General features: G+C 39.7%; 1 protein-coding gene across 1 annotated transcript in view; it reads left to right on the top strand.

Annotated features, from left to right (window-relative positions):
• Positions 1–560: 560 nt before the first annotated feature.
• LOC149459948 (putative guanylate cyclase soluble subunit beta-2) overlaps positions 561–18,772 on the top strand; it is a 30,524-nt gene continuing 12,312 nt past the window's right edge. Inside the window, exons 1-9 of the mRNA XM_089680353.1 lie at positions 561–659; positions 3,045–3,144; positions 4,547–4,743; positions 8,519–8,627; positions 9,443–9,546; positions 10,971–11,187; positions 12,490–12,810; positions 16,009–16,157; positions 16,635–16,781. Coding sequence (XP_089536479.1) covers positions 576–659; positions 3,045–3,144; positions 4,547–4,743; positions 8,519–8,627; positions 9,443–9,546; positions 10,971–11,187; positions 12,490–12,810; positions 16,009–16,157; positions 16,635–16,781 — 1,428 coding nt within the window. The 5' untranslated portion in view covers positions 561–575. The remainder of the gene's footprint in view (positions 660–3,044; positions 3,145–4,546; positions 4,744–8,518; positions 8,628–9,442; positions 9,547–10,970; positions 11,188–12,489; positions 12,811–16,008; positions 16,158–16,634; positions 16,782–18,772) is intronic.

The raw sequence follows: 18,772 nt of genomic DNA, 5'->3' as shown, positions 1-18,772 counted from the left end.
ACTGTCCTACCTTAAATCCATCTATCACCAGGCACTGAGGATTCATGGCTTGGACATAAATTGCTGGTGCTACATAAAAGGAAAAAAAAAAGTGAATGTAAAGCCTAAACCTGCTTTATTATTTAGGCAGTACAACAAAACTGTCTGTGTGCCATTGAGGAGATTTCCCTTTATTTTCTATCCTGGAGGCCCAGCAGGAAGTTAAGAGGAATCTCCCCAAGAAGTAAGGAAATCCCATATTGGACTGCTGTCAGTGACATAGGTGTGTCCATTGGCAGATATTTCCTGTATAAACTATAAACTTTTAGATTTCTGGTTGCTTTCTGATCCAATGACAGTGGTAACCAGGCCAAATAAAAAGGGTGACTCTCCCGAGCAGAGACGCAGACAGGAATTAAACCTTACATGGGGTTTTGGCTTTAGATACACTTTAACTCTGTAAACCATACTGGAAAATTCATAACTTTTAACAGTGTAAATGTATCATTGTATTTTCAGATGTATCAGAGGAAGAAGTATTAAAGCTATTTGGAGAATATTTTTTCTCCTTTTGTAAGCAGTCTGGATATGACAGAATGTTAAGAACATTGGGGGGAAATCTAACAGAATTTATTGAGAATCTAGATGCCCTTCACAGTTTTCTGACGCTCTCTTATAAGGTAATGCTTCATATAACATTCTACGTGTTATTTATTGACTTCCATAAATACTGTTGATTGCATCTATTTTTTCAGCATTTTTCTCTTGTCATACTCAGCCATCATTGTAGGTTCCTGTATAGAGAGTCCCAGGATTCTTTGCTGCTTAAATTGCACACAGCCACCTCCCCTTTCTCTTTAGGTTCAGTCTAATACGGAAGTGCTGACAATTAAGCACATGACCTTCTGCCCACAAAATTCCATAGGAGGTGGGGGCTGTTTTTATTGGTGAAATCCATAGTCATAACCTGAAAAAGTATAGGCAGGTTGCCTACAGTGTGGGTTTTTTTCTGTACTAATCAGGTAGTTATGCCTGCCCAGACTGGGGTAAGGGTTAACTCCAGCATCTCAGTTTTTGGGGGGCTTTTTGTCTTGGGCCCATGTGATATATAAATAGGGGTAAGGTCCAGTTTGAGAGGGAAAGTGTGACCAGATGAACTTGATGTAGAAGAAAGACATGAGTACAAGGAACTCTGGAGCACCTGGATCAGTATGTGATCAGCTCAAGATACTGAGATACTCTACCAGTCATGGGGCTCGCCAGCTATGTACTTACACCTACGAGGGTATGCCTGGGCAACTACCTCTATTGGTGAGCTTAGGGTCATGACTTTGTGATGCTTGTTGTTTGTTCTGCCTTGAAGAATTGCAGTAAAGTTTCATTACCTTTTTGAAGGCTGGTCTGAAGTTATTCTAAAGGGGTGAATGATGGTCTCTGGAATATGAAAGAACGGGGTCAGTAATGCACATATGGGGTATGAAGTAAGGCCAGTACAAAAAGGGTTAACTCTGCAAGTCAAGTGGAGGAGGAATGCAGTTGCTAAGGGTAACCAAGTAATGGTGTGAAGTGTACAGAAGACAGTCAAAAAGTGTGATACCTAGCATGGCGGAGAGTCATCCGGTAGCGAGAGGGTCGGTGATCTTACTCCCTCCCCAGTGGACGGCTTCCCAAAAATATCAGGACCGCATGAGATCCATGCTATTCGCTCAATGGGACCCTATTCTCTCACTGAGAGTGAGGAGGCAGAGATATGCTGGACAGGTGGAGAGGGCATTGGCTCAGTGGTGTCCTTCCTCAATGCAACTATGAGAAAGGTGTGTAGTGAAATGGAGCGGAAGGCTTTACAGGGAAACTGCATGTTACACAACTACAAACAGTGCACTGCTTATCTCTAAGTCAGGGAACTGCCATGTTTGACTTTCACAGGAACATGGTCCCCGCTTGGTTCCCAGAATTGCTGAGCAATGTGCATGGCAAAGGATACCCCTCACATGCACGACGAGTGGCCCACAATTCACCAAGCATAAACACATCAATGACAAAACCACATTGAAACTACAGACCTCAGCAAACATGCCAACTGACCTTGGGGAAAATTCTATAAACAGGGTTAGATTATTAAGTGTTCTTGCATGGCAAGATCACTTACTGTTATCTCACATATATATTCTTATTATTATAGCCAAATTTACCACCCTAACTCCTCCCACAGTTTTTACACTACATAGACAGTAATACACCGAAACGTGCGGATTGTTCCCGATTGGTGTGCTATTACTTTGCGGAACGTTTCGCCGAATGGTTCACAAAATATCGCCGTTTTTGTGGTGAAATTGGTCCCATAGGAATGAATGGCGGAATGTTCAAAACTAGAGTGGGAGCTGACAAAAGCTAGAGTGTGAGCAGAAAAATCAGGACATGATTTCTAAACTGCCATCACTCCCTCATTTTCAAGCCCACCTACACAAATCTTATATCAAAACGTTCAGCTATCCCTGCTGCCACTAAAAATGTCCACGGCTAAGCCATAGTCCTGATAGTTTTCACAATATGACCATTTGTTTGCAACTCACGCCGCCCATTGACATTCATTGAAACTCCACTCTAGCCACCTCAAATGTGAAGGGCAATTTCTAAACTGCGACTGTGCCTTCATTTTTAATATTTCAGAAACATACTATGCATCAAAATGTAGGTCTGGGTCTTGTGATTCTCACAATATAAAGCTCTTCGGTGTAGGGTTTATAATTTTTAAACTACAACCATTTGAAGATGGCAACCGCCAGTGAAGTGAGCAAGCTGGAGCAGTTTGTTTTTAACCGCTCTTCTCTGCCCTTGCTGTAGAGTGAGTTGCCATAGGAACCCAGGTGTGTGAGCAGGCAAGAACACTTCACACAATTTCTCCAGAAATTGTAGCTTTTCCAGTTTTAGCCTATTGTTCCCCAGTGATAAATGCACGCAGACAATGCTCATTTGTTTGATGTCCTTGTGTCTACTGATTGCTGGTCAATCATTTGTAACTATATCACAGCAATATTATGTTAATAACCACCTATATTCCACAGGAAATGAATGCACCATCTTTTCGAGTGGAGAAAAGAAATGATGGCACCATGTTTCTTCATTACTACTCGGACAGAAGTGGATTTTTCCATATAGTGCCAGGTATAGGCTTTCTCCTGTATTTGGTGTGGTCAGAATATATATAAACATTGTAGTAATAATGGCACTGTGCAGTCCCAGACTGGCTAACTAGTAAATACAACATATGCTAGAAGAGATGCATGTCTGTCAATCTAAGCATAATATGGTTAGTGGACCATCTGCACGTGGCCCTCTGATATATTTAAGAGAAAGTCTAGAGCATAAACATTATCCATACAATAGTTTTTTTTTTTTCTTTAGGTGGTATCAGCTTCAGGTTAGGTGTAAATCCACCTCCTGCATTCACACATTCGTATTCTAGCACTCTAACAGTCACACCCTTGATCAAAAGGGAGTCCTTTTACAGGAAAAAGAAGAAAGGGGGAATGCAACACCAGTTCTGTTAATGAGTGCTGATTACTGAGAGTACTGGGTCTAATGCTGGCAATACACTATTAGATTTTTGAATCGACATTTGTCCAAAAATGCGTACATTTATGTGAAAATTCTCAGTACATCTGATGTCTTGATGAATGTCTTTCGGAAGTATTTCAAAATTTATTTTTAAAATTTGAGTTTGGAATGAATGCACTTTCTTGGGCAAGAACCACATACACTATTAGAAATTTGTTCATTCAAGAAAAAATTTTAATCCTGCTTCTTCAAATTTTGTAATCACTACAATCGAAAATTATTGTTTGATTTGACCCCGCTAATGATTAGAAAATCGAAGAAACGTTAGTATAATGACAAACTTTGAATTAAATTTGGATTCTGAGTTCCACCCAAAAGGGGAAGTTCCGCTTTAAAGATTGGTCCCCCGCTCCCCATTAAGGATTGCCACCTTTGGGGAGCAGGGGGGTAACGGGTACCGAATTTGACAGGTATCCGCTCCCACTTCCGCTGCAATCACCTAGGGGATCAGAAACAGAAGTTGTCCTCCTACCCTCCCTCCCCGAAGTCTTGTGGGACACGTGACAGGTCCCAGAAGACGATGGGGCCATTCAGGAAGCGCAGCGCTACTCGCGCATGCGCAGTGGGCACCCGGCTGTGAAGCCGCAAGCTGTCACAGCCGGGTGCCCACACTGCAGATGCCGGCGCCTGGAATACAGGACGGCGTGGGCAACGCGGGATCGTGGGACAGGTAAGTGGCTCTTTTTTAAAAGTCAGCAGCTACAGTTTTTGTAGCTGCTGCCTTTTATATTTTTAAAGAGTGAGTGGAACTCCACTTTTTATCTGGTTCCTATTAGACAGCATGTTAAGACCCCCTGAAAAGTGCTTTGTTAGAAAAGTGGACGTAAAACTATGCAAATTTGGCTGATAGTACAATGCCCATCCGACTGCATTGTTTTTATGTCATTTCTGTTGAATTTTTAATCTCCTCACCCTTTAGAAGCCCTGATTATTTTACCTGCTCTCACAGGAATAATCGAATCTGTGGCAAAAGATTTCTTTAACAGCGAAATAACCATGAACATTATCTATCAGACGGAGGAGAAGGATCGCACTGGGAAGCGTGAACATGTTATATTTGAAGTTCTGCAGAATACAGAAGTTCAGAAGAAAACAATAAAGCCAAGGCAAAAAATAGAAGCAAAAAACTGCTTTCCTCAAGATCAGGTAGCATTTATTATCACAGATGTATAAAGAGCCTTAACAACTGACTAACAGTTTTTTAAATTGTTACAAAACCCACAACAGTAAAATCAGTCTGTATATGCAGCAAAGCATGCTTGTTATACTCACTGTGGAACCTAAGGGGTTAATCCTCTGCACTGTGTAAAAAGGCTGTTTGATCCTTTCTTCAAATGACCATGATAGAGACTGAACCTGCGGTTGAACATGCACATGCTCAGTTTGGTGTGTATTGCTAGAGGTTTTTTTTTTTTTTTCTTGGGAGGGTGCATGTGATCAGCACAGGGCCAATCAGCACTGTCCAGACAGAGGTTTCAAATCTTCCTAGAACAGAAAGAAAACTCCTCCTACAAGTTTTAACCAGTGCTTTGCTGGTCACAAGACTGCTCTAACTGCTGATGAGAAAAGGTATTTTGCAGTTTATATTTACTAAAATAATTGCATTTCCATGCTGTGTGTACTGTGGGAGACCAGATATAGTGAATGCAGGGTCCTGGGTTTAGTATCACTTAAGCGTGTCTATTGTGGATACAGGGTTCCATTATTTGACAGTAAGACTTCATTCACACCGAATCTGACTTGGAAATCATGCAATGTGACTTCAGGTGCCACTTAAAAGTCATCTGTGTGGCTTCATGCACAGACGTCTGAGAAAGTCGCATCTGAACTTCCAAAATGTAGTACATGAACTACTTTAAAAATCGGTGTGACTCCAACTATTTGACTGCTTCCATTGCGGACAATAGGGTGCAACTTGTCATGCGATTTGAAACAGAATGACAATTCGCACCAGTATGACCAGGGACTAAGACCAATATTAATGTAAACCTATGGTAAGCTTAGATCACACAAGCTATGATGTAATTCTGGCAGCTTACAGCATGTCAATTTTTCTTCAACAAGACCCTCCAGTGCTATCTGCAGCCCCCTGCACTGTTTCCATTTTGTAGTAGTGTAGACCAGCCTTTTTCAACCAGGGTGCTTTCAGGTGTCTCCAGGGGTGCTTTGGCAAAAAATGCCTTAAAATAGCCTAAAAATTGAATACAAGCCAGCGGGTGGATCAAGCCTGCCTTTTAGTTACTCAAAGCTACAGGCTTTAATTGTGCCCCGTTACATCCTTCTAGCTGCCAGCGTCCTAACAACCAATGTTGTCATTGGTTGATAAGGAAGACATTGGGCACCTGCAAAGCATTGTTGTTTGCCCCTCTCCATCAGCACTGGGATCATATTAGCTGAAAGAAGGAAATAAATTGAGGGAGAACAGTATCCTGTGTGTGCAGTTGTTGCTGTGTCATGTAAAACTTTTAGTTTAGTTTTTTTATATTTTAAAATGGGGTGCCACAATGGGGTGCAGAATTTTTAAGGTTGCCTTGACTGAAAAAAATGTTGAGAAATACTGGTGTAGACCATCCTTGTCCCTTGGACTCATCTCATAATACAATGAGTGAAGCCTTGGCACTGCAAAGTGGGGGATGGCATTTTGTGCAAATTGTTATGTAAATAGAGATTTTGAAATGGGCAGCACTATAAGGACCATTAATCTAAAAAAGGTATTAGCTGTCAGACTCAGGCAACAGCTCATGCTTTTAATTTTATGAATTTAGCACAGGTTTACCTAAATGCCATAGCTAGGGACCAAGTTGTGCTCATTGATTATAGCGAATAAGTTGGTAATCAATAATAATATAAGAGATCATTTTGCTGTTTAAAAAATTGAAAGACCACTCTTAGGAGAGTAGGCTAGCTCTGAAGTTGAAAACCCAGACCTGCCATCTAATACCTACAGTAACCATGGACACAGGTAGGTAGATGTCTCATTCATGGCAATGGGTAAGGAAGGTGAGATATTTGCTCTTTCTTGCTCATTATAAGAGCACAGCAACCTGCTGTAGTCTTTTTGGTTAATTTGTAGATATGATACTCCCTTTTTACCTTAGGGAATTCTAGGCAAACATTAGAAAATGTCAGTGTTTGTTATTGAATCCTCCTTGAGGTGATTGTAGCTGTATTAGCGCACTTGCGACAGAAACAACTGAGTAGTGTCCGTGATACTTTTTTCATTTGCATTAACATACAATTTTTCAGGACAAGCTTTCAAGGCGTACCCACTTCTTCAAGGTCATCATACACAGACAGGCCATCAGATACCACCGAATATGCTCAGACCCAGAAGACAGAGATAAACATCTTAGAACACTAGCAGACACCTTCCATAAGAAAGGCTACAGGGACAAAACCATCAGCACCAGCACAGCATAATCACAAGCTTGAAAACCCAAAGAGAAAATCTACTCCATTACAAAGAGAAAAAACAAATAATTGTGTACCTGTAGTAACCACATATAATCCAGCACTAGAAGGGATAAGAAAGACAATCAAATTTTTATCCATCATAAGAGAGGATGAAACTCTAAAAGAAATATTCCAGTAACCCCCAATACTGGCTTTCAGACAACCACGCAACCTCAGACAAACTAATCAACAGGAAAACCTAATTCCGATCATGAAGTTCCATGTAATGGAAACCCTGAGATAAAAAAAGATTAAAACTGTGCAACCAAGTCAATCTATAAAAAAGTGGCACATACTCAAAAAGGACCTTCAATATCACCGGATCATACAGCTGCACCTCCAGTACTGTTGTGTACCTCATCCAATGTAGCAAACGATCTTATGTTTGTGAAACAGAACAGAAGTTACAAACAAGAATGAACAAGGAACATAAGGAAGAATGTTTCTGCACACCTATCGGATATCGTTTCTCACAACCAGACCACACTATGGAAGACCTCAATGTCTTGGTTCTTATAGGGAATTTCAAAACTATTCAGGAAAGGAACTGAACTAAAAATGATAGTTCTATTTGACACAAAAGATAATTACCTAAATCTAGACCTGGGTTTTCTAAATTATTATCCAACAGTTTTACGACCCCCTCTGTTACGGCCCCCCCCCCCCCCCCCGTCTATAGCTAGTTCACTAACTGTGCTAGTTTAATTACCATTGCTGTGTACATTTGTTTGTTTTTCCCTCAGAGATTGTCTTGTTTTACCATTCTGCTAAAACTTTGTACATCAGTGCTGCTTGGACCTTGTAGAAGGAGGTACACCCCAAACGCTTGTCCTTAAAAGCTATATGTTAGTGCAAATAAAATAATATCACGGATAGTACTCAATTATTATTGAATCCTCGTGAGGCACATAAATACTCATTGTTGCCTTGAACCCTTCCATGTCTAGATAGCTATCCATTCTGTGTTGTACATCATGACCATCGTAAATTCGTATTACATTGATGCCAAGGGCCATATTAAGGAAGCTGGCAGTTTTTATAACCTGAACAAAAATACATCCTGTAAAGTACCTTTTTTAGACACTTATTTGGGGGGGGGGGGTGCATGGTCAATGGTAATATCACAAAATCCAAGGTACAAAAAAGGGAAGCACACCAATGGGCAAAGACTTCAAAACTTTACTGATATGTCACCTTGCGAAAGGAGGCCACCATGTCTCAGAAATGTTGGTTTTGATGTGCTAAATATCCTGTTACTACAACTAATACTTCAGTAAAGTTTGAGATCATTACATTTTGGTGTGCTGGCCATTTTTGTACTTTAGTATTTTTAACCTGGCAGTTACATAAGAATTGTGTCAGTAGAACTTTACAGAACATGAGTTTATAGGAAATTACTGTATTTCTTATTTTTTACATTAGACAATGTTTCATAATAATACACAGCTGCCTATTCTTTTTTTTACAGGATAATATTGATATGGAAATAAGCAGGGATGTACATAAGAGATCCTCTTGCTGTCCAGTAAAGAAGTCCCACTGGGATATCATAAGAAATGTGGTCATCTTCGGAAGAGGTGAGTGACCTGCAGTTTGAATGATCTCCTATTGCACCCAGCTCACATCTATTAATATTACCTATGAACTTAACACTGATGTTACATAGGGAATACCTCCAAAGCTTTAAAAATCTTTAGAAGTATGGCAGTCTTAAGGTACATGTAATCTCTACTGAAAGTGAAGCTCAAAGTTTAGATTAGCTGATCCTCTCTTTCAGAAGTGATCATGTTAGTGTCTAGGCTTCAAAACATAAGTATACAATTTTTATTTGAAGGCATTTTTTGTAAATTTTGAAGGCAAGTTTGTGTGTGTGTGTGTGTGTGGGGGGGGGGGGGGCTGATCCTTCTTGGGGAAAGTTATTAGATACATTTTAAATTTGCATTGTTTGCTTTTGTTTTTCTCAAGAAATTTGCAACACCTTGCTGACCCTGGTTCCTTGGATGCTCTGATGAATTAAGACTGTGAGGTCAGCAAAGTCAACATTACAGGTTTAGCACTCTGCAGACAAATTAACCCAAGAATAGTCAGATTGTCCATGCATGAACAATTGCCCCCTTGTGTCTATATCTAGAGGCAGCTTAAAGTAAATATTGTATAACAGCTGAGATCAAATTAATAACATGATAAGTTACATAGCAAGTGTATTTTTCTCAGTCAAGGCAGACTAAAGACTTATATTTAATTGTAAGGTGCAAACACAATGTAGGCACTAAAGAAGAGCATTAAACTGATTACATTAAATAAAATATCTAATTAAAAAAAAAATGCAGACTTTTTTTACAGTAAAAATCAGTTATTATGAATTGTTTTCACTTTGCTTACTTTTCTTCAGGAAGTTTGTTAAAATCTTTCCAACCAGTATACCCAGACAGATTGTGGATGGATGAAAAGGCATTTTGTAATGAATTTCCTTTCCATATTGTATTTGATAAAGAGGTAAAAGTAAAAATATTTTTAATTTTTAAAGTAACTAGGAAAGCATTGTGCTGTGAGCTAATCTGAGCCAACCATGTGCTATCTGAGCCAGTATAGGCTGGAGCATAGGCAGCTATTTGTTTACTAGATTTAGAATATGCAGTGATTGCCAAGTCTGAAAGAGGTAAAGGTTTTAAATTATCTAATCTCCCAATAATCAAGACATATAATTATGTAGCATCACTAGTTATAATTGTCTCCTGTTCGTTAACAGTTTAAGTCAGCTAAAACGTACTGACACTGGTTGAAATATCTCATATCCTAGCCAAACAAACCACTTCTAAAACATGCAAGAAGCAATATGTATAATTTACATGAGTTAAACAGTGCATGGACATTTTTTTAATAAATGAAAAACTTACAAGCACACTTTTGGAAAGTAATTCCTCAGTGGTCCCTTTAGATTCAATACACACATGACTCACTTCAGATTGACAGTTATGCTTCTCTATAAATATATAAGTTGGGAAGTGCACATCAAACATTCCCAACAACCCCCTCTAAGTGCGATGGTATGGATAAGCAAAATACTTTCTTGCAAAATTGTTTTTGTAGGTTTTATCTGTTACTTAAACACAAATTCACAAAATAAGGACTTGTTGGTTATAAAAAGAAAATACCATCCAGTACATTTTTGTTTAATAGAAAAATTTACTTGATTTACCTGCCACCAATCACAAATCCAAAATATAACAGGCTAAGGCAGCCTAAGTTTTTTCATTCACCCAGCAGGTTGTACAAAAAAAATGACCCAATTCCCTTATTCATCTGCTGAGCTGTTGTATTCTGACAGCAGGGAGACTTCCCCAAAGCTTAGTAAATGAGGTGAAGCTCTTTTGACTTTCATCTAATCATGTTCAAGCAAAAATGTTGTTTTTTTTTCCCAGATGATTGGGTATATTTTTTAAAGTGACATTTTACCACATTCACTAAGCTCTGTGGAAAATTCCCGATTAAAGTGCAACTTTATTGCAAAGTGAACAGCCTATTTGCCTTTAGTAAATCAGCCCCACACATGGACAAAGAATGTCCTAACAAATGGTTTTTCAGAATTTCTGTACGATCGTTCAAATGACCAGCTTTATTTCTGTGATGCCTTCCAAGAGCCCTTTACCTCTGATAAGGACTAGATTTACCCAAGAATGTACAGTGGCAGACAGAAAATGACAAGTATCAAGAAAAAAACTCAATTAGAAAATGTTGTGGTTTGGTGCTATATGTCTAAGCCATCATCCCTAAGCCCTGGCCTACAAGTGCTTAATGCACTTATATAATCCTTCAAGTCAGTATGAAGATCTGCAAATGAGACTTGATCCCTTTTTGGGTTTGAGTCCTTTTTCTTTAATGAAACAATATATAGGTTGTGTTATCTTTTCATTGTACAGCTAAGGGTAAAACAGGCTGGAGTGAACATACAGAAATACGTCCCTGGAGTACAGATAATGGACATCAGGCTAGATGAATATTTCACAATTGTGCATCCACAAGTCACATTTACCATTGCCAACATTCAGACTTTTACCAACAGTCAATTTGTGTTGAGAACAAAGCGGGAAATGATGCCAGAATCCTGGAAGAAGCAACCAATGTTGAAACTCAGAGGTATGTAGTATTGTGCACTTATCTGTGTACAGAGTTGTCTTGTATTTGTAATACTTTAGTCAGACACCACTGCTTCTTACACAAATTACAATAAACAAATATATAGTATATACTGTATTTAAATGTAATTTATGATTTTTCGAGTTGGCCAGAGTTGATGGTAGCCATTTTTCAGTAAGCAATCCTATTGCAAGATATTTCCCCATCCCCTTGAGAGGAATATGGTATATACACTTGTCTTTTGCAAGCATAATGATCTGTAAACTATACTCTGATACTGTTGGTAGAAAATAAAATCCATCTACGCAACAACCTTCTACTAAATTTAGGTCTGCTGACTGGACACAGATGTCCCTATTTCTTCAGTTTCTGTAGAACTGGATGACTATTGTCTTCTTTCTGCGATTAACTTGGGTAATAGGGCTGCATTATTTACATTTTTTGTACTGTGTATTTCTATGATTCCTGCTTCACAGAACCAGCCTGTACTGACATAAGCGTGCCTACTTTGCAAAAATGATTACTTTGAATGACCCCATGACATAAGTTTCCGGACATAAATTGCAGCACATTTTTAAAATATCACTTTGAGAGAGGGCTCTATTTTATGCACCAGAAGTCAGCACTGAACAATTGCTCTTATTTCCTCATCCCACTGCAAAACTCCATGTAGTTGATTTACTAAAACTGGACAGTGCAAAATCTGGTGCAGCTCTGCATTAGCCTTGGTTCACACTAGTTCATTCATTTGAAAATTAATTTGAATGGGCTGCTGTGATACGCAAAACGCAGGGAAAAGGTCCCTGCACCTTTCCAGAAATTGCAGCCTGCACTAGGAACGCACTAAAGTGCGGTTCCCAGTGCGGGTGTGACTTTCACTGCAGGCGGTGTGCCATTATGCTTAATTTTCCCTTCTAAGACCACCTTTAAGCTGCCTGTAAGTGTCCCAATTCTTCCCCAAACTGAACGCTCAAAACAATGTTTCTGTAAGGAACTAAATGAACTAGCCTTTTCTTTTTTCACAGATGATATCAGTTTGGGGATTTGGTAATTTACCATTTTTAAATTTCAACATAGAATACTTTCAAAGAAGTCATGCTATATAACTGATATTACAATCCTCCACATGTTATGTGGTGGAACTGCTACTATAAAAACATAATGATACACTTTACAAGATTGTTATATATATTCAGACTAAAATGTTTTATAAAATTGGCTCCAACTTCAGTTTACCATCACCAATTAGATGTTCATTGACCATTAAACTGTTCTAAATCTTTCCATTTCCATTCTTACAAGGGTACATGATTTGGATGGAATCCATACAATGTATGATCTACATGTGTTCTCCAAAGCTACGGAGCCTACAGGAACTAGAAGAGAGAAAAATGCACATATCTGATATAGCAAAACATGATGTAACCAGAGACTTGATTCTACTGAATCACCAGAGACTGGCTGAGATAGAACTGTCCAACCAGCTGGAAAGGAAGAAGGAAGAGTTACGTATCCTGTCTAAAAACCTGGAGATCGAGAAGAAGAAGACAGAGACTTTACTTTATGCCATGCTTCCCCCTCATGTGGCCATTCAGCTAAAGGAAGGCAAGAAAGTCCAAGCAGGTATTTCCTTCAATAATTTATCTTTGTCCTGTTTTGTCCTTTTTATTATTAGAATGCTAACATTTAATGAAGTTAAAAGTGATTTCGCCACTGACAATAGTCAGTCCTGTCTCTCCAGATCATAAGTTCTGAAACCCTTTCTTATGCCCCGTTTACACTCGCCTGTTTTCCTTCAGTAAAACACATGAGTTGAAAACACAAGTAGATATCCCCTTTATTTTCATGTGACCAGTTCACATGTGTAAGCTGCAGCTCAGATTATTTCAATAAAACTAGGACTTGTAACATTTCTGTGTGCCAATGCATGGGCCTGTTAACCAAGCCCATTTATTTGGCAAATGCACAAATCTATATGTATCATGTATAAATGTATATTTTTAGTGCATGTGAGCTATAAAAAATTTTTTTGTAAGTTGCTCCATGACTTTGCTTTACCCAATAACATAAATGCACATTACCATGCATTTATATCACACAAATACAGTACATACATGTGATATGCACATTTCATAATGGGTGCTACCTAATTTGTATAGGTGAGAAGGGGACCCTAAGACATTATTGCACCTATATGCGTTTTGGAAGTACAGTGGTACCTCGGTTTACGAATGCCTCAGTTAACGTAAGTTTTGGTTTACGAATGAAAATCCATTGAAAATAATGCTTCGGTTTACGAGTTTTTTACACATTTTTTTTCACAATACGAAGTGTATGTCGGTGCTGATTTTTAAATGCAATTGCTGGCTTTTTTTTCTTCACTACAGCTCACAGTATTAGCTGTCACTTTTCTTGGAGTTACAGGAAACTTTGTTTCTGTTAAAAGAAACAATGTTTCCCTATTAGTTTCTTAACTCGGGGAAATAAACTAAAAGAAAAAACTTTATCTCTTTTAGCTGGGGGAAAGTGACAGCTGAATTTCTGAGCTTTAAAACCAGCACCATAATAAATAAAAAATGACATGGGGGTCACCCCTCCCATCCATACCAAGCCCTTCGGGTCCGGTATGGATTTTGTGGGGAACTTCCATGCCGAAATAAAAAAAAATGGCATGGGGGTCCCCCCAAAATCCATACCAGACCCTTATCCGAGCAGCCCGGCAGGTCAGGAAAGGGGGGGAGACAAGTGAGTGTCCCCCCCCGAACCATACCAGGCTACATGCCCTTAACATGGGGGGGGTGCTTTGTGGCAGGCAGAGGGCAGGCAGCCATCGTCGGGAACGTAACCTTTTTTTTTTTCTTTTTTCGGGTCGGCGGCGGGCATCGTGATTGCCGTTGGATCTACTGGGGGGGACATTCTTTTCGTTTTTTCTTTTAATAAAGGACTTGTCAAAGACCGTGTCCTGTCTTTTTTCACACTACACTTGTTTTTTGTGACTGAGTAGCGGTACCATGTACCCCATAGTCATTCACATGGGGGGGGCAGGATCTGGGGGCCTCCTTGTTAAAGGGGGCTTCCAGATTCCAATAAGCCCCCTACCCACAGACCCCCAAAACCACCGGCCAGGGTTGTGGGAAAGAGGCCCTTGTCCCCATCAATATGGGGACAAGGTGCTTGGGGGGAGAGCCCCCTTCCCCAAAGCACCCCCCCATGTCGAGGGCATGTGGCCTGGTATGTTTCGAGGGGGCGTTCACCCCCCTTTTCCTGACCTGACTGGCTGCATGCTCGGATAAGGGTCTGGTAAGGATTTTGGGGAGGACCCCCACACCATATTTTAAAAAATTTTGGCGAGGGAGTTCCCCTCCAAATCCATACCAGACCCGAAGGGCTTGGTATAGATGGGAGGGGGAATCCCACGCTGAAACATTAACACATGGTTTTCACTACTAAAATACTGCATGACTTAATAAAATAACTCATGCAGTATTTTAGTAGCGTTTACTTTTTTCTGACCTCCGGAACGAATTAATTGGTTTGCAATGCATTCCTATGGGAAACGGTGTTTCAGTTTCTGAATTTTTCGCTATACAAAAGGTTTTGCAGAACGAATTAAATTCGTAAACAAAGGTATTACTGTACTCACTTTAATCCTTGTATTAGAGATATTCCACAAAATGTGTAGGGTTGAAAATCCATGGTCTAGAGTAGTTGGATCACCAAAGTGCTTATCTGCCTGCTCTTCATTTCCTCTATTACTCAGCTAAGGAAGAAGACCTAGAGTAATCATTTCAACCAGGGTTTCATGGAACCCTACAGTTCCTCCAGAGGTTGCTAGAAGTTCCTTGAGCTGTGGCTAAGTGACCTCCCATCTGATAGTGCTTTCATAGATCCAGGTCCAGATCCAGTTGCATGACAACACTGATTTTGTAAGCTGTCTGTAAGGGTGGCATTCTAACCACAACTGTAAGGAAGGCATTTTTCCCACTGACCACTAATGTAAGGGGCAGTTTCCTAAAGACCCCCAATGGACTAATCTTAGCAGGGGTTCCCTGTGATGTGAAAATTATTTCAAGAGTTCTACTGGGATAAAAATGTTGAGAAAGACTGACCTAGAGACTTAAAGTGTATGTAAACTCTCACCTTGTAAAACAACCTATTCAGTTTAAAGTGGTTCTGAAGCCTGAAGTTCTTTTTACCTTAATTAATTCTCTGCATTAAGGTAAAAAAAAAACATTCAATATGCTGCTCCTCTCTCCCCTCCCTGCCCCTGCTTATACTCACCAGAGCTTGATCCCAGTCTAGCGAAGTGAATGACAGCAGAGGCTCTCCCTCCTCATTGACTCAGATACAGCAATGGGAGCCATTGCCCCCCACTGCTTTCAATCACAGCCAGTGGGGAGGGAGTGACCGGGGGGGGGAAGTTTATGGACACAGAGCAGGACTCGGAGGAGAGCACACATGAGTTCCCCCATAACAAGCGGCGTACTATGGGTATATTTAAAGGTTTACAATCACTTTAAGGTGGGACAAAATACCAGCACTCTATTCTATCAAGTATGCATATTTTTTTTTCCAAAAACCACTTTGACTTTATCATGTAGTCTATAAACTATGTTTGGAAAAATATTGGTTATATTTTCAACTTTTTTTTAAACCTCACAGGCTTACTAGAGACTCTAACAGAATAGAAAAAAGAAACACTGATTTATTTTCTAAATCAGTTGTCCATTCACCTTAAGAGCACATGACCAGTTTCTCCCTTAGCACCCCTCTATAGCTACATGTCTTGATGTATACTAACTGATCATTTGTCCCATGCAGGAGAATTTTCGACTTGCACAATACTCTTCAGTGATGTCGTGACATTTACAAACATATGTTCTGCTTGTGAGCCCATCCAAATCGTCAACATGCTCAATGCAATGTACTCACGGTTTGACCGTCTTACTAATGTCCATGATGTATACAAGGTAAAGCTTCAGAATTTAAATGAACCATTTAAAATAAAAAAAAAGGAACCTACCCTTCCATGTAAAAGTCACCCTTTAGTATCTGCACATCTCTGATACCCACATCATTATTATAGTCCTTGCAAAGATCCTATGCCAATATGGACCATGTCCTACAATTGGAATTTGTAAGCCCCCCAGTCCACATATGAACTCCAACTGGCCACTCAGGCACTGAGCACTGCATTATGGGAGGACAAGAGGACCATGAAAGTGTGCACCAAATACAGAAGCATTGGACTCCTTTTAAATATATATGTAAAAATATTATGACAAATAATACACAATATTACTTTAAAAATTAATTGGTAATGTTAAACTAAAGATGTCTTTCTGGTGTGTTATGAGTTATCACAAATAATGTAGATATGGAAAACTCTGCAGTAAAATGTACATCTATTAAAAAAAAGAAACTCCACTAATATGTTTCTTTTACAGGTAGAAACCATAGGGGATGCGTATATGGTAGTGGGAGGTGTTCCGGTACCTGTGGAAACTCATGTGGAGAGAGTTGCAAATTTTGCCCTTGGCATGAGAATTGCAGCTAGAGAAGTTATCAGTCCAATAACTGGAGATCCTATCCAGGTGACTGACATTTTTGGCATTTGTATTCCCTCTGATAGCAGACCCAGAAAATTGCCTTACATGCTATTGAATTCTAACCTATCTATTTAACAAGTTAGTTATACATTTATGAAAAATCCTTAAAGTGACATTAACCACTTAAGCTCCGGAAGTAATGGTGTTGATCAGCGACTAACAGATATACAAAAAACAGATTTCTACAAACATTAAAAACTCGTACCTCCCATACAAAGAGAAAAAAAACAAAAACAACCAAACATACTGTAGAGAAGTGTATGTCCCAAGTCCCTGTTCTATTTTCATAATCTCCCGCCTTGTTCCCCTTACAATAAAAAAAGGGGGACAGTAGGAAGGGTGGAGGTCCTCTAAATTGGAATGCATGACATATTAAAAATTATCTGGCCCTACCACCTACTCCCCATATCCTCTCTTACACTCCCCTTTTCCTTCCTCCCACTGTTTTCCCAACCTCCACCTATTACTTATGTTGTGAATTTACAGGCCATCTCAATGTGACAATGATATTGATAATATTGTGAGAGGGGAAAAAAGGTGAATTGAGTATAAATCTAAATATTCTCCCTACCCTCCCTCTTACCTCCCTTCAGGCCCAAAATGGGCATTGCATATTCAGTGGAAGTGGAAAATCTTATTAACTGTGACAGATTATATGCCCTTTATTAACTAGTTCTTCCTTCTACCCATCTATCTCACCTTTAAGAAGAAGAGAAAAAAAAAAAAAAAAAAAAAAAGAGTTGAATCTTGTATAAATCTAAATATTCTTCCTACTCTCCCACTCCTCCCTCCTACGTCCCTTCAGGCCTTAAATGGGCATTGTATATGGAGTGAAAGTGCCCCATTTTATTGACTGTGAACAGATTATGTGCCCTTAAATACCTAATTCTCCATTCTACCAATCTATCTCACCTTTAAAAAGGAACCTGTGCGGAGGGATTGAATACTCAACATTGAGAGGAGAGGATATATGACCTACCTCTGTGCCCAGGTTGTTTTTTTGTCTTTAACTGTGATCAGCGATTTATAGTGGGGCTGTGATAGTGCGGCAGGCAATCTGACATCAACTGACACTTTGTGGGAACTAACTACCACTGGCATCTCCAGTGACACTAATACAGTGATCAGTGCTAATATTATACACCGTCAGTGTATTAATGACATTGGCTGGGAAGGGGTTAACATCTAGGGGCAATAAATTGTTAACTGTGTGTCTAACAATTGTAAAGTGTGCTGCTTTTAGTAAGCAATGTGATTGATTTTACCCCCTGCTTTGCAGGGAGGAAAAAAAAACCAGCCACATCTCTGCACTCAGTAGACAGCCCTGTGTTGTTTGCCAACACAGGGCTCTCTTCTTCATTCGCTTGGCCGATCAGCAGATCCTGGCCATATATCAATGGCTGGGACCGGCTGATCAGCTTGTGCTGTGGTGAATGACAGCACAGTCGGAGCGGCGGATCACGTACATGTACATGATCCGGGGCAGTAGGGCCTCTCTGCTGCAGTCCCTAACTGGTTAAACCCAACAGCAAACATATTATATTGCAGCTTACCAATTCTTAGATGTGATGGCTGCATTTGTTTTCTGTTTTAGGCTTTCTTTCCTTAATTTTTCACCTGGTAATCTGGCCAGTAAATCTGTTGTTTTTCAACAGAACAAGCTGTCCTGCAGAAGTATCAATTACAGGGTTGAGACAAACCATTACCACTGAGAGGGATGCTTACGATGATCAGCTTTTATTTATGTAAAACCTTTATCCCAAAAGGATAAAAAAAAAACTGTTTACTGTAACTGCTCATAAAGTGTTAGTTGTAGTGCAGCTTCAATTTATTAGTTTATTTAAATCTGCTAGTACATTAAACACTCTCCTGCCCCCAGACTGACAATGCTGCTGTCCCCTGTGCTCCTTCATCCAGAGTCTAATACAGGAGGTATGTTACTGGCCAGATCACCAGGTGAAAACAGAGAAAACAAC

This window comes from Staurois parvus, unplaced genomic scaffold, assembly GCF_062004578.1.
Source record: "Staurois parvus isolate SC_StPar_1 unplaced genomic scaffold, SC_StPar_1.0 ptg000242l, whole genome shotgun sequence".
Lineage (NCBI taxonomy): Eukaryota > Metazoa > Chordata > Amphibia > Anura > Ranidae > Staurois > Staurois parvus.
This window is presented reverse-complemented; position numbering and strand designations above follow the sequence as displayed.